Source organism: Oncorhynchus keta, chromosome 19, assembly GCF_023373465.1.
Source record: "Oncorhynchus keta strain PuntledgeMale-10-30-2019 chromosome 19, Oket_V2, whole genome shotgun sequence".
NCBI classification, from domain to species: domain Eukaryota; kingdom Metazoa; phylum Chordata; class Actinopteri; order Salmoniformes; family Salmonidae; genus Oncorhynchus; species Oncorhynchus keta.
Window position 1 is genome coordinate 45,667,526 of NC_068439.1, and position 16,128 is coordinate 45,683,653.

At 41.1% G+C, this 16,128-nt stretch overlaps 1 protein-coding gene across 1 annotated transcript in view; it reads left to right on the forward strand.

The window, feature by feature from the left end:
* Window positions 1-16,128, forward strand: part of LOC118398372 (solute carrier family 22 member 16-like) — a 54,438-nt gene that overhangs the window by 9,681 nt on the left and 28,629 nt on the right. The window contains exon 3 of the mRNA XM_035793640.2: window positions 14,319-14,436. Coding sequence (XP_035649533.1) covers window positions 14,319-14,436 — 118 coding nt within the window. The remainder of the gene's footprint in view (window positions 1-14,318; window positions 14,437-16,128) is intronic.

Below are 16,128 nucleotides of genomic sequence, written 5' to 3' on the forward strand. Positions count from 1 at the left end.
TGACACTTAGATTGCACACAGGTGGACTTCATTTAACTAATTCTGTGACTTTTGAAGGTTGCACCATAACTTATTTAGGGGCTTCATAGCAAAGGGGGTGAGTACATATGCATGCACCACTTTTCCATTTGTTTTTTATTTTTATTTTTTTAAACAAGTTTTTTTTTCATTTCACTTCACCAATTTGGACTATTTTGTGTATGTCCATTACATGTAATAAAAATACATTTAAATTACAGGTTGTAATGCAACAAAATAGGAAAAATGCAAAGGGAGATGAATTATTTTGCAAGGCACTGTACAGTACCCATCAAAAGTTTGGACACACCTTCTCATTTCAAGGGTTTTCTTTATTTTTACTATTTTCTACATTGTAGAATAATAGTGAAGACATTAAAACTATGAAATAACACATATGGAATCATGTAGTAACAGTGTTAAACAAATCAAAAATGTATTTTAGATTTTAGATTCTTCAATGTAGCCACCCTTTACTTGATGACAGCTTTGCACACTCTTGGCATTCTCTCAACCAGCTTCATGAGGTAGTCACCTGGAATGCATTTCAATTAACAGGTGTGCCTTGTTAAAAGTTAATTTGTGGATTTATTTCCTTCTTATTGCGGTTGAGCCAATCAGTTGTGTTCTGAATAAGTAGGGGTGGTATACAGAAGATAGCCCTATTTTGTAAAATACCAAGTCCCTATTATAGCAAGAAGAGGTCAAATAAGCAAAGAGAAATGGCAGTCCACCATTACTTTAACCCAAAAAGGAAAATTTCAAGAACTTTCAAAGTTTCTGCAAGTGCAGTCGCAAAAAACATCAAGCGCTACGATGAAACTGTCTCTCATGAGGACCGCCACAGGAAAGGAATACCCAGAGTTACCTCTGCTGTAGAGGACAAGTTCACTAGAGTTACCCAAATGAATGCTTCAAAGTTCAAGTATAACAGACACATTTCAACATCAACTGTTCAGAGGAGACTGCGTGAATCAGGCCTTCATGGTCGAATTGCTGCAAAGAAACCACTACTAAAGGACACCTATAAGAAGAAGAGACTTGCTTGGGCCAAGAAACACGAGCAATGGACTTTTAAACCGGTGGAAATCTGTCCTTTAGGCTGATGAGTCCAAATTGGAGATTTTTGCTTCCAACCGCCATGTCTTTGTGAGATGCAGAGTAGGTGAACGGATGATCTCCGCATTTGTGGTTCCCGCCGTGAAGCATGGAGGAAGAGGTGTGATGGTGTGTGGGTGCTTTGCTGGTGACAGTGTCTGTGATTTATTTAAATTCGAGGCACACTTAACTAGTATGGCTACCACAGCATTCTGCAGCGATACGTCATCCCATCTGTTTTGCGCTTAGTGGGACTATCATTTGTTTTTTTAACAGGACAATGACCCAACACACTTCCAGGCTGTGTAAGGGCTATTTGACCAAGAAGGAGGGTGATCGAGTGCTGCATCAGATGTTCTGGCTTCCGCAATCACCCGACCTCAACCCAATTGAGATGGTTTGGGATGAGTTGGACCACAGAGTGAAGGAAAAGCAGCCAATTAAGTGCTCAGCATATGTGGGAACTCCTTCAAAACTTGGAAAAGCATTCCAGGGGAAGCTACGTTTCACAAGGCACACCTGTTAATTGAAATGCAGTTCAGGTGACTACCTCGTGAAGCTGGTTGAAAGAATGCAAAGAGTATGCAAAGCTGTCATCAAGGCAAAGGGTGGCTACGTTGAAGAATCTAAAATATATTTAGATTTGTTTAACACTTTTTTGGTTACTACATGATTCCATATGTGTTATTTCTTAGTTTTTATGTTTTCACTATTATTCTACAATGTAGAAAATAGTAAAAACAAAGAAAAAACCTTGAATGAGTAGGTGTCCAAACTTTTCACTAGAGCAGCTGTGAAATGTCCCTTTAATATCATGGCACTGTTTGCGAGGATAGCTTTATTTTTAGTAGGTATTTCCATGTATTGTGTAGCTCACTCACTGTATCACAAATGACATTTGATTAGCTTGAAGACAGTGTTACAATATACCATATTACAGAATACAAGACAACAGAAGTGAACTATCAATTAATCAAATTTATTTGCATGGATTTAACATGCTATCAAATCAATTGTCCAAGTAGTGAACATAAATCATTACTACATCTCAATAAACTATAGCCTAAATGCATTGTTACCTCCAACTTGGCCCAATTTACATTTCCAATTGCCCACCCTGACACACCAAGCTAGAACGGGCCCTGTGTCTCAACCAATTGCCAATGTAGGCTAAATATCCCTAGCAGGACTACAGCAAATTCCAAAGAGGGTCAGGCTCCTTGGACTTAGCGATGGCCACTCTAGTTGTGTTGTCCTCAGCAGAACGGTGTCGCCGTAAACAAGTGGTCACATGTCATTCTGGGTTCCACAACACAAGAGAAGGGTCCGTGGAATTTTATGATCATCAAGGATTTTTTTTTATTGGCCAAAGTGGTCAAGCCTCCCTTACGGGCCTCCACAGTGCACACACGTAACCTATAATTTGTCATCATTCTTGCCACTGCCAGGGAAGAAACACACATTTACCATACATCTAGGCTGCTATACATATTTATTTGGTTTGCCATTCTATAATTTTCCATGGAATTTTTGTGGTAATTAAAAAATGATTTATTTAGAATGAATCAGAAATACTTTTACCAGCTCCGGCAGCACTGCACCCCTTGACGTCATTTTACTTTTGGAGTTACTAACAATACTGTAACATGCTGACTAGTAGACCGGGCACCCGCGTGCACCATCGCACATATGTTGATTTTGTCCATCCACACCAGACGCGATCAGGACGAGCAGTTTGAAATATCAAAACAAACTCTGACTAACTAACTATATTTATTTGGGGACTGGTCGAAACGCATGAAATATTCAATAGCAATTTAGCCAACTTTGCTTGCTGTTGCTAGCTGATTTGTCCTGGGATATGAATATTGGGTTGTTATTTTACCTGAAATGCATCTGTGGATTAATTGTCCTTTACTCTGACAATTAATCCACAGATAAAAGGGTAAACCTCGTTAGTTTCTAGTAATCGCTCCTCCTTCAGCCTTCTTCTTTAGACTTTATATTGTGCTTGGTAACCAACTTTAAGGTGCATTACTACCACCAACTGGACTGGAGTGTGGACCTCAGTTCATCTTTCAATCACACACGAGGGTATATGCTACTAAAAACCACTAAGGAGATGGGAGAGGTGGGACTTGCATCGCGTCAAACATCAAAAATATTTTAGCGCCTGGCTTCGCAGACACTTGTTGACGCGCGTGAGCAGTTTGGATGAAATTATTGAATAACGTGTACATTTTTAACATGTGTACATTTATTTTGCAATGCTCAAGCACGTAACGCAAACAGTGTGGTCAAGCATGTAAGATACAACGGTCGGTCACTTGGTCGGACAGTCTGTGTAATGCAGAAGGGTACACTATCAGTGGCGTCGTGTAGTTTCGCAGGCCCCCCATGAGGTCTGAGCAAAGCACCCCCTTTTGCCATGGGGCAGAGAGAAAAGTGTTTAGTTTTATAGCTAATCTCATGCTATGTTATACATTTTGCCTTGAGGCAGAGAGAAAATGTTGCTGTTTTTATTGTCTTAATATTGACACAATTTGAAATATATATCTTGATAGATCAAAGTATCAGCTGTCACACCATGTAAAGGAACAACCTAAGTTTGTAAAAAACAAACATAATAAATGCAACTAACTGGATTCATGTAAACTCTGTCAGACACCATAAAAGGCATTTCCTTTTTAGACAATCAAGGCCAATAAACACTTGTTGCACAATAATTGGTGCAACAAGTGTTTATTGGCCTTGATTGTTTAATTCTAACATTATATGTAATACAGATCTCCAATCCTATTTTGTTTTGTTTTATAGCACTATCAAATGCTCCATGGCTAATTTTGTTAGCATTTTTACATGTTTTTCTAGATTTAGAACATAAAACAACATTTATAAAGCAAACATTATCCATTAGGTCTAGCACAGCAAATACTTCAATTATTTAAGCATACAGTGCTTTCGGAAAGTATTCGAACCCCTTGACTTTTTCCACATTTTGTTACTTTACAGCCTTATTCTAAAATGGATTAAATAAATAATTTCCACAGAAATCTACACACAATACCCCATAATGACAAAGTGAAAACCGTTTTTGAGAAAGGTTTAGAAATGTATGAATAAATAAAAAAACACATAAGTATTCAGACCCTTCGCTATGAGACTTGAAATTGAGCTCATATGCATCCTGTTTCCATTGATTATCCTTGAGATAGTTCTACAACTTGATTGGAGTCCACCTGTGGTAAATTCTATTGATTTGACATTATTTGGAAAGGCACACACATGTCTATATAAGGTCACACAGAAGACAGTGCATTTCAGAGCAAAAACCAAGCCATGAGGTCAAAGGAATTGTCTGTTGAGCTCCGAGACAGGATTGTGTTGAGGCACATATCGGGGGAAGGGTGCCAAAACATTTCTGCAGCATTGAAGGTCCCCAAGAACACAGTGGCCTCCATCATTCTTAAATGGCAGAAGTTTGGAACCACCAAGACTCTTCCTAGAGCTGGCTGGCCGCCCGGCCAAACTGAGCAATCTGGGGAGAAGGGCCTTGGTCAGGGAGGTGACAAAGAACCCGATGGTCACTCTGACAGAGCTCTAGAGTTCCTTTGTGGAGATGGGAGAACCTTCCAGAAGGACAACCATCTCTGTAGCATCCACCAATCGAAGCCTTTATGGTAGAGTGGCCAGACAGAAGCCACTCCAAAGTAAAAGGCACATGACAGCCCGCTTGGAGTTTGCCAAAGGTTAACTAAAGACTCTCAGACCATGAGAAACAAGATTCTTTGGTCTGATGAAACCAATAGTTAACTCTTTGGACTAAATGCCAAGCGTCACTTCTAGGGCTATGGCAGTCACGAAATTTAGCCAGCCGGGGGAAATAACTGTCGGTCTCACGGTAATTGCCCGTTAATTAACATTTAGCATCTCCTGGCTTCCACACAAGCTGCTGATGCAGACCTTTGGAACATATACATTTTAAAAAGTCTAATAAATCTATGTATCCATGATTTATGTTAGACAGGTCTAAAGAGGAATGACATAAAGAAAATGTGGTCTATGTAAGAAGAACAGAATAGCATCCTCTGAGTTGTCCTTATGTTAGGCCCTGATACAGTATGGCTTTGGACTGCAATAGTTCATTTAGCAGACAAGATTTGCTTAGAATTCCGTGGCAATATGTTATATAATGAAGAATACAATTGAACAAAGTTGAATAAAATAGAAAGGATATTTTTCCCAAAACGAATTGAGTGAGTGCGCATGGCTATTCTGTGTTGAGCGGTTAACAAATAAATAGGTCCTCCTATATGCTTAATTTGGAGTTATTAATGTAGCTTTAGATGTTCTACAAACGTTGGGCTATGTGTTTTGGTTTCATTGTGAAGCTGTATGATGCGACTCTTATGATGATTCGAAAAAAGTCATTTGAAAGGCATGAGCTCTGCTTTGTTTTTTTTTGTGCAGGCTATACACACTACATCAGTCACGACTGTGATTCGAAAAAGTTGCCAAAAAAAAGGCATGGTTTCTTATGCTGGGCATCATTCACAAGTGATAATATATCATTCACAAGTGATAGGCTGACATTGTCACCCATCGGATTATTCTTGATTTAATCTTGTCTTTCCATATACTCAATAATATATGTGTGACATCTGTTTTGATTTAGAATGGACCATTATTATGCACCTGTATCGAAACACGGGCAGTGGGAAAAAAATACATTTCATGGAGCTCCCGAGTGGCGCAACTGTCTAAGACACTGCATCTTAGTGCTAGAGGCATCACTATGAACACCCTGGTTCGATCCATGGCTGTATCATAACCGACTGGGATTGGGCGGTGCACAATTGGCCCAGGGCCATCTGGGTTTGGCTGGTGTAGACGGTCATTGTAAATAAGAATTTGTTCTTAACTGACTTGCCTGGTTAAATGAAGGTTACATTTATAAATAAATAAATAAAATCTTAAATAATGAATAGAGGACGCTTTTCCCTGTGGTTTATTTTCATGACAGCCAGGTACGCTATACTCCTGTTGTGAAGAGAAACAATGTGCTTAATGTTGAGAAATAAATATAGTAGGCCTAGCCTATAGAAAGCTGATGGGATCCTCGTCTTTTTATTAGTGGCCATCACTCCCGCAATTGCATAGCCTATAGAAATGTTGTGCAACATGAGCTCATTGGCTCTCATGAAGTGTTTGATTAGAATTTCAAATACATTTGCATTGATATCAGAGTCATTAGTGCTGAGTACCAGGCAGTTAGTACGTTTGGTAGGCTTCTAATGACCATCAGCAGCATCAGAGCTGGGAGAAGCCTAAATACCGTGATTAAACAATCATGTGGAATTTGACTACCTTCATGACTCGTGACCACCGGTTTGGAGGTAATATGGTCACCGCAATAGCCCTAGTCATGTCTGGAGGACACAGTCATGTCTGGCACCATCCCTACGGTGAAGCATGGTGGTGGCAGCATCACAGCTGTGCGGCAAAATAGCTGTGCGGCAACGCTCCCCATACAACCTGACAGAGCTTGAGAGGATCTGCACAGGAGAATGTGAGAAACACCCCAAATACAGGCATGCTAAGCTTGTAGCGTCATACCCAAGAAGACTTAAGGCTGTAATCGCTGCCAAAGTACTGAGTAAAGGATCTGAATACTTATGTAAATGTTATATTTCCGGTTATGTTTAATAAATTAGCAAAAACATATAAAAATATAAAAATGTTTTTGCTCTGTCATTATGGGGTATAGTGTGTACATTGATGAGGGGGAAATATATGTATACATTTTAGAATAAGGCTGTAACCTAACAACATGTGGAAGAGGTCAAGGGTCTGAATACTTCCCGAAGGCACTGTATTTTGCAGAACAGTGATTACATATTTTTTGAGAATATTGAAAAGGTTCATAAGGGTTAGCCATCAGATACTTAGTTGACAAGCCACTGACAGAGTTGACAATAGATACTCAAAACAGACATTTTTGCCTCTAAAGATAAAAGTTCAATAGAAACATTTATAAAATATAGACAATTATTAATTTGAAAATCCCTAATAAAAACATAACCATCTTCAAATAATATATTTGCAGGAATCTCCTTGCGAATGATTTTGCCAGATCTTTCAGCGCTCTGTCAGTTGATGTTTCATATTTAAAAAAAAAAAGAACACTACACAAAATGAAAACGAAACAGTTCTTGTCCGGAAAACACAGACACAGAAAAAAATCACCCACAACCAAAAATGGTAAAACAGGGTAAACATGACCTAGAGACACGATTCGATGGAGTTGAAAAATCTTGCATTTTTCTTCTTTATTGAAATGATATACACAGTAGCAATTTAGTTTTTCTTCAGTTGCTTTAGGACTCCAAAACCTAATTAAATGTAACATACTTGAAATACAACATAGAAAAAAGAACATAGACTACCCACCCCAACTCACGCCCTGACCAAACTAACACAAAGACATAAAAAAGGAACTAAGGTCAGAACGTGACAGGCAGATAGTTGACAGTTTATGGTTGTGTCCATGGTGATTCCAATATTGTTTGTTAAAATCTTTCAAAAGTAGAGAATTTACAGACCATGAGGAATGTTGTTGCATTAATGAATTAATGGATAAGTCCTTATGGTATCCCTGACCCTGGTCACTCCTGATTCATTTAGGATTTTAGACAAATCTGATGGAATCAACCAAATTACCGGACATCTTTTAGGAATCAACATTTTGAGAGAAATATTATTTGAAGTCTTAGAGGCCTATTGCAAGAAACTACATACAATAATTTTTCACGACCCTACCAGGCCGCACTGCTTCTTCTAACTGCTCGCTTAACCAGGAAGCCAGCCGCATCAATGTGTTGGAGGAAACACTGTACAACTGGTGATCGAAGTCAGCGTGCATGCGCCCGGCCCACCACAAGGAGTCGCTAGAGCGCGATGGGACAAGGACAGCCCAGCCGGCGAAACCCTCTCCTAACCCGGACGATGCTGCGCCGCCTGTCTCCAGGTCTGAAATTAATAATACTGAAAGTACTTTGAAAATTCCCAAAACAAAATGTTTTCCCTCATAAAATTCCCTTAAATGATATTTTAAGCTTGAATAATGCAACAAAATCCATTAATTTCAACAATAAACAAACTTTCCCTGCTGGACAAGAAGCATGAGATGGAGTGAGCGGTGATGAGTGAGGGGAAGAGGGATAAATGGATGAGATGGAGGTCAGCTGCAAACCACAATTCTACAATATAATCTAGATGCCCTCAATCTCACAAAGGATCATGGAACCTACCAGGTACAATGCTAAATATGTAAACACGGGCACCCTCATAGATATCATCCTGACCAACCTGCCCTCTAAATACACCTCTGCTGTCTTCAACCAGGATCTCAGTGACCACTGCCTCATTGCCTGCATCCGTAATGGGTCCACAGTCAAACGACCACCCCTCATCACTGTCAAACACTCCCTAAAACACTTCAATGAGCAGGCCTTTCTAATTTACCTTGCCCAGGTATCCTGGAAGGATATTGACCTCATTCTGCCAGTAGAGGATGCCTGATTATTCTTTAAAAGTGCTTCCCTTACCATCTTAAATAAACATGCCCCATTCAAAAAATGTAGAACTAAGAACAGATATAGCCCTTGGTTCACTCCAGACTTGACTGCCTTTGACCAGCACAAAAACAATCTGTGGCGTTCTGCATTAGCATCGAATATCCCCCGCGATATGCAACTTTTCAGGGAAGTTAGGAATCAGGCAGTTAGGAAATCAAAGGATAGCTTATTCAAACAGAAATATGCATCCTCTAGCACAAACTCCCAAAAGCTCTGGGACACTGCAAAGTCCATGGAGAATAAGAGCACCTCCTCCCAGCTGCCCACTGCACTGAGGCTAGGAAACACTGTCACCTCTGATAAATCCACTATAATTGAGAATTTAAATAAGCATTTTTCTAAGGCTGGCCATGCTTTCACCTGGCTACCCCTACCCCGTCAAGAGCTCTTCATCCCCCACAGCAACTTGCCCAAGTCTCCCCATTTCTCCTTCATCCAAATCCAGATAGTTGATGTTCTGAAAGAGCTGCAAAATCTGGACCCCTACAAATCAGCTGGGCTAGACAATCTGGACACTCTTTCTTAAATTATCCGTCGCAATTGTTGCAACCCTTATTACTAGTCTCTTCAACCTCTCTTTCAGAACGTCTGAGATCCCTAAAGATTGGAAAGCTGCCGCGGTCATCTCCCTCTTCAAAGGGGAAGACACTCTAGGGGTTTTCCAGACCTCTGGCAGACTCTATGGGGGGTGCCACAGGGTTCAATTCTCGGGCCGACTCTTTGCTCTCTATACATCAATGATGTTGCTCTTGCCTCTGGTGATTCTCTGATCCACCTCTATGCAGACAACACCGTTCTGTAAACACCTGACCCTTCTTTGGACACTGTGTTACCAAACCTCCAGACAAGCTTCAATGCCATACAACACTCCTTCCGTGGTCTCTAACTGCTCTTAAAATGCAAGTAAAACTAAATGCATGCTCTTCAACCAATCGCTGCCCACACCTGCCCACCCATTTAGCATCACTACTCTGGACTGTTCTGATTTAGAATATGTGGACAACTACAAATACCTAGGTGTCTGGTTAGACTAGACTGTAAAATCTCCTTCCAGACTCACATTAAGCATCTCCAATCCAAAATTAAATCTAGAACTGGCTTCCTATTTTGCAACAAAGCATCCTGCCAAACATACCCTCGTAAAACTGACTATCCTACCGATCCTTGACTTCGGCCATGTCATTTACAAAATAGCCCCCAACACTCTACTCAGCAAGTTGGATGTAGTCTATCACAGTGCCATCTGGCTCCAGGTCATCTATAAGTCTTTGTTCGGTAAAGCCCCGCCTTATCTCAGCTCACCTTAGCAGCACCCACCCGTAGCACACGCTCCAGCAGGTATATTTCACTGGTCATCCCCAAAGTCAACTCCTCCTTTGGCCACCTTTCCTTCCAGTTCTCTGCTGCCAATGACTGGAACGACTGCAAAAATCACTGAAGCTTCTATCTCCCTTAATAACCTTAAGCATCAGCTGTCAGAGCAGCTTACCGATCATTGCACCTGTACACAGCCCATCTGTAAATAGCCCACCCAACTACCTCATCCCCATATTGTTATTTATTCTTTGCTCCTTTGCACCCCAGTATCTCTTCTTGCACATTCATCTTCTGCACATCTATCACTCTATCACTCCGGTGTTTAATTAATAATTGTAATTATTTTGCCACGATGACCTATTTATTGCCTTACTACATTTGCACACACTGTATATAGACTTTTCTATTGTGTTATTGACTGTACATTTGTTTATCCCATGTGTAACTCTGTGTTGTTTGTGTCACACTGCTTTGCTTTATCTTGGCCAAGTCGCAGTTGTAAATGAGAACTTGTTCTCAACTGGCCTAACTGGTTAAATAAAGGTGAAATAAAAAACATATATGTTTTTAAAAAGCTATGTGTCTGGAGCAAGCTATGATTGGTTTATGAAGAGTGCCAAGGTTATGACTGAGGTGAGAGGTGAGCATTGAGTAAGGAGGGGTGATGAGGGTATAGGTGAGGGGTTAGGGGTGAGGGTTTATTCTCAGCAGGTCCTTAGAACATCCTTGTTTCTCAAACATGAAACAGGCAAACAGAGTGTGAACGTGTGTGTTTGGATAGCATTGTGTGCCAGTTCAGAGAGGTGTTTACGTCATCTGACACTACAGGGTGACAGCCAGTCCACAGCCACAGAGACAGATTAAGACTCTTGGGACAGTGGGGACATATCAAGTCAACTGGTAGGCTATTATCCAGTTGTCCAGCAAGGACAGGGAAGAAGATGCCTGCCAAGGCCAGTAGTCCCTTGGTCTAGCTAGGGTCTAGGTGTCCACTGTGCAGAGAATAGGGTACTCAGTTGAATGCCTCATGTTCACAAACCCAAGACGTGAGCTGGGTTGAGGAGAGAGGGTGTGTCCCACTCCCTACTGTATCATCATGGGCTGCTGAATAGTTTGAATGTCTGTTTCAAGGCTGGCCTCAGAGCCATGTAAAATATACTTTATGTAGTTCGGAGCACCTGCTAGATCTATGATACCTATTAATGTTCTAGTTATTTGAGGCAGAAACATAAGTAAGGAGGTTGGTCGGGGAGGATGGGTTGGCGTAATCCAATTCCTGACATTTAATCCTAGTAAAAATTCCCTGTCTTAATTAAATCAGTTAGGATCTAGGACCACTTTATTTTAAGAATGTGAAATGTCAGAATAATAGTAGAGAGAACAATTTATTTCAGCTTTTATTTCTTTCATCACATTCCCAGTGGGTCAGAAGTTTACATACACTCAATTAGTATTTGGTAGCATCGCCTTTAAATAGTCTAAATTGGGTCAAACGTCTCCTCACAGTTCTGCCCACAATTTGTTTATAGGATTGAGGTCAGGGCTTTGTGATGGCCACTCCAATACCTTGACGCCATTTTGCCACAACTTTGGAAGTATGCTTGGGGTCATTGTCCATTTGGAAGACCCGTTTGCGACCAAGCTTTAACTTCCTGACTGATGTCTTTAGATGTTGCTTCAATATGTCCACATAATTTTCCTATCTCATGATGCCATCTATTTTGTGAAGTGCACCAGTCCCTCCTGCAGCAAAGCACCCCCACAACATGATGCTACCACCACCGTGTTCACGGTTGGGATGGTGTTCTTCGGCTTGCAAGCTTCCCCCTTTTTCCTCCTAACATAACGATGATCATTATGGCCAAACAGTTCTATTTTTGTTTCATCAGACCAGAGGAGATCTTTGTCCCCAGTTGCAAACCTTAGTCTGGCATTTTTATGGTGGTTTTGGAGCAGTGGCTTCTTCCTTGCTGAGCGGCCTTTCAAGTTATGTCGATATAGGACTAGTTTTACTGTGGATATAGATACTTTTGTACCTGTTTCCTCCAGCATCTCCACAAGATCCTTTGCTGTTGTTCTGGGATTGATTTGCACTTTTTTAAAGTACACTCATCTCTGGGAGACAGAGCGCATCTATTTTCTGAGCAGTATGACGGCTGCGTGGTCAAATGGTGTTTATACTTGCATACTATTGTTTGTACAGATGAACATGGTACCTTCAGGCATTTGTAATTTTCTCCCAAGGATGAACCAGCCTTTCCTGAGGTCTTGGCTGATTTCTTTTTATTTTCCCATGATGTCAAGCAGAGGCACTGAGTTTGAAGGTAGGCCTTGAAATACATCCACAGGTACACCTCCAATTGACTCAAATTTTCCAAGCTGTTTAAAGGCACAGTCAACTTAGTGTATGTACACTTCTGACCCACTGGAATTGTGATACAGTAAAGTTAAATAATCTGTGTGTAAACAATTGTTGGAAAAATGACTAGATGTCCTAACCGACTTGCCAAAACTATAGTTTGTTAACATGAAATTTGTGGAGTGTTTGAAAAACAAGTTTTAATGACTCCAACCTAAGTGTATGTAAACTTCCGACTTCAACTGTATATACAGTATAGTATAGCATTATAAGATTGCATTATTTGTATTCAGTGGGGGGGGGAGAGGATGATTGTTTCTTACAACTAAGCACACTGCTAGTTCCAGACTCACACACTTGGACCGTATGCATGTATCAGCCAAATTGTTCATTGATTTGTTCTGTCTGGTCTGGAGGCCTCGAGGCACATGCAAATCCCATACTCACTCACTCAAACACCTATAAACTCAGCAACTCCTGTTGTGTAGTGATACTAGCGATGTGCAATTTCAACCCAAACTGCTCCTAGGGCTGTTGCCCCTCTGCTGCTCCCAGCTTGTGTCGACCAGTATTTATATTCAAAATATTTTTTGTTGTTGTGGTATTTTACCCCTTTTTCTCCACAATATCGATCTTGTCTCATCGCTGCAAATCTCCAACAGGGTCAGGAGGCGATGGTCGAGTCATGCGTCCTCTGACACATGACCTGCCAAAGCGTGCTTCTTAACACCCTTCAGCTTAACCCAGAAGCCAGCCGCACCAATGTGACGGAGGAAACACAGTTCAACTGACGACCGAGGTCAGCCTGCGGTCACCCGGCCCACCACACGGAGTCGCTAGAGCGCAATGAGCCAAGTTAATCCGCCCCGGGCGAACCCTCCCCTAACTCGGACGACGCTGGGCCAATTGTTCGCCGCTGTATGGGACTCCCGGTCACGGCCGGGTGTGACACACTCTGGGAACCAACCCGGGTCTATAGTGATGCCTCTAGCACTGCGATGAAGTGCCTTAGACTGCTGCGCCACTCTGGATGCCATGTCTACCAGTATTTCAACCAATATTTGGTCTGGATCAAATCCCCTAGGGGAACACCTTGCCATAACAGGTTTTAACACATGGTTACAATATAACCTATTCTAGAATAAAAGAAAACTGAGAGGTGAACTATCAAGTCATAGAACTTATTTGCATAGATTCAACTTGCTATCAAATCAGTTGACATAAATCAGTACTACGTTGAATTTCAGGAAATTTGTTTTAAAATTACCATAATGGCCATAAAATCAAGCTTTTGGTGTGATGTATTCATGTACTGTAGTATTTACCATAGTGCTTTTGTGGACATGATATTACATTATACTGTAGTGTTTACTGTAGTGTTTGTAGAGACATTGTTTTATCTTTGACATCGAAGTTGGGGGTTTTCTTGTTGAGTTTTTCCTATAACCAGTCGGTAAGTAGGACTGGGTTCTGAACAGCCATTCTTGGCATGTATGCTCTATTCTTGGCATGTAGGTTTCTCATTTATTGGTGGCGGGGAATGGGCAGGGTATATGCAAATTAAATACTGTCGTATTTACTATAGTATAAAAAGTAGTGTTTTTGTCGACTAATGTTTTTGCAGACATTTCTGTAGTATTTACTAGTGTTTTATGTGTGGAGAATACTGTAGTGTTTACTATGGTATACTACAATATACTACACAATTACAATTACTACACAATCAAGGGATACTACTGGGTATAGTATTCTACAGTATACTATAGTTTACCACAGAATTCTATACTAAGCACTTTAATATTCTATAGTAAACTGTAGTATCATTTTAGTTCAACGATAGTCTCTCTCTCTCTCTCTCTCTCTCTCTCTCTCTCTCTCTCTCTCTTCAGGGTTGGCAGACGGAGGATCCTAATGATCACCAGCCTCTGCCAGTTTGTGTTTGGTGTAAGCGTGGCATTCATGGGAAACTACTACCTATTTATGGTCATCCGCTTCCTGCTCGCCATGGTAAGTGTGTGCGTGTAAGAGTTGTAGAAAAGCCTAACACATGTGGAGTGTAATGTAGTGTAAGGAATGCAGGATGACATTTTATGGGCAAATCCTATCTTGAGACATGCACTTTACTTTACATTTCTGAATAATCTCCAATAAAATACAGTAATTGTATGCTGTATGCAAAAGTTGTGGGTTATTTATGCATATCTCAAGTTGGTGCTTCTACACCTACATTGCTTGCAGTTTGGGGTTTTAGGCTGGGTTTCTGTACAGCACTTTGAGACATCAGCTGATGTACGAAGGGCTATATAAATACATTTGATTTGATTTGATTTTGGTAGCAGTTATATACATTAGTTTGTATTCATCCAGTATTTGTATTTGTCAGTATTAGATTATTTGCCTAAAAGGAATGCCAGGTCATACTAGAGGCTATAAACTGTAAGCTGCTTCCATAGTAGGCTCTCTCTCTCTCTCTCTCTCTCTCTCTCTCTCTCTCTCTCTCTTTACATCTTAAATTTCTCTCTTCCACCTCTGCCCTGAGCAGAAGTCCTACAGTTGTTCCTTTTCACTGAGGTCAAATGTACGATGCCCTCTTGAAGTATTGGGACAGTAAAGCATTTTTTCTTCTTTTAGCTCTAAACTTCAATATTTGGATTTTAAATCAACAATGACTACGAGGTTAATGATGGTTGGCAAACTCTCACCATTACAATAACAAGTTGGTGCCAAAACATGTATTCAGTATTGAAGGTCCCCAAGAACATAGCGGCCTCCATCATTCTTAAATGGAAGAAGTTTGGAAACACCAAGACTCTTCCTAGAGCTGGTCGCCCGGCCAAACTGAGCAATCAGGGGAGAAGAGCGTTGGTCAGGGAGATGACAAAGAACCCAATGGTCACTCTGACATGGCTCCAGAGTTAGTCTGTGGAGATGGTAGAATCTTCCAGAAAGACAACCATCTCTGCAGCACTCCACCAATCAGGCCTTTATGGCAGAGTGGCTAGACGGAAGCCACTCCTCAGTAAAATACACATGACAGCCCACTTGGAGTTCTGAATATTCTCCAAATGCACTTTACATAAGGTTGCAGCTTCTAAGGTGCAGGGTTGAGTAACCGGGTGGTAGCCGGCTAGTGACAGTGACTAAGTTCAGGGCAGGGTACTGGGTGGAGGCCGGCTAGTGAAGGATATTTAACCATCTGCATAGTTTCCTAAGAACGCGAAGCGAGGTGTCCATCTCTGTCGGAGCTGGAAGTCCTTGACCTTGAGATAAAGCTGTATTTCAGTCTTTCTGTCCCAGCTTTGATGCACCTGTACTGACCTTGCGTTCTGGATGATATCAGGGTGAACATGCCGTGGAGCGGGTGGTTGATGTTCTTAATGATATTTTTGGCCTTCCTGTGAACTGCCTCTCTATGGGCCAGCCCTGTCAGTAGAGGGTGTTGCTTTTGTTTAAAGAATAGCTGAGGAAGAGGTGACCATCGGCAGGATAGCTCATGGAAGTGCTACATGTAAGATGGTTTAAAGTACCTTCCTTGAAAACAAAAATCATAACCAAAATAAAATGTCCTGGCTATGTGACTGTGCAAATATTTACTGCATGTGTAAAGGTCTGTGAACTGTATGAGTGTCTTCCTCTCTCCATCTGGATGCAAAGCAGTCAGCCTTAGAGAATGTTGATATGGCTAGCCTAGGCTAGTAT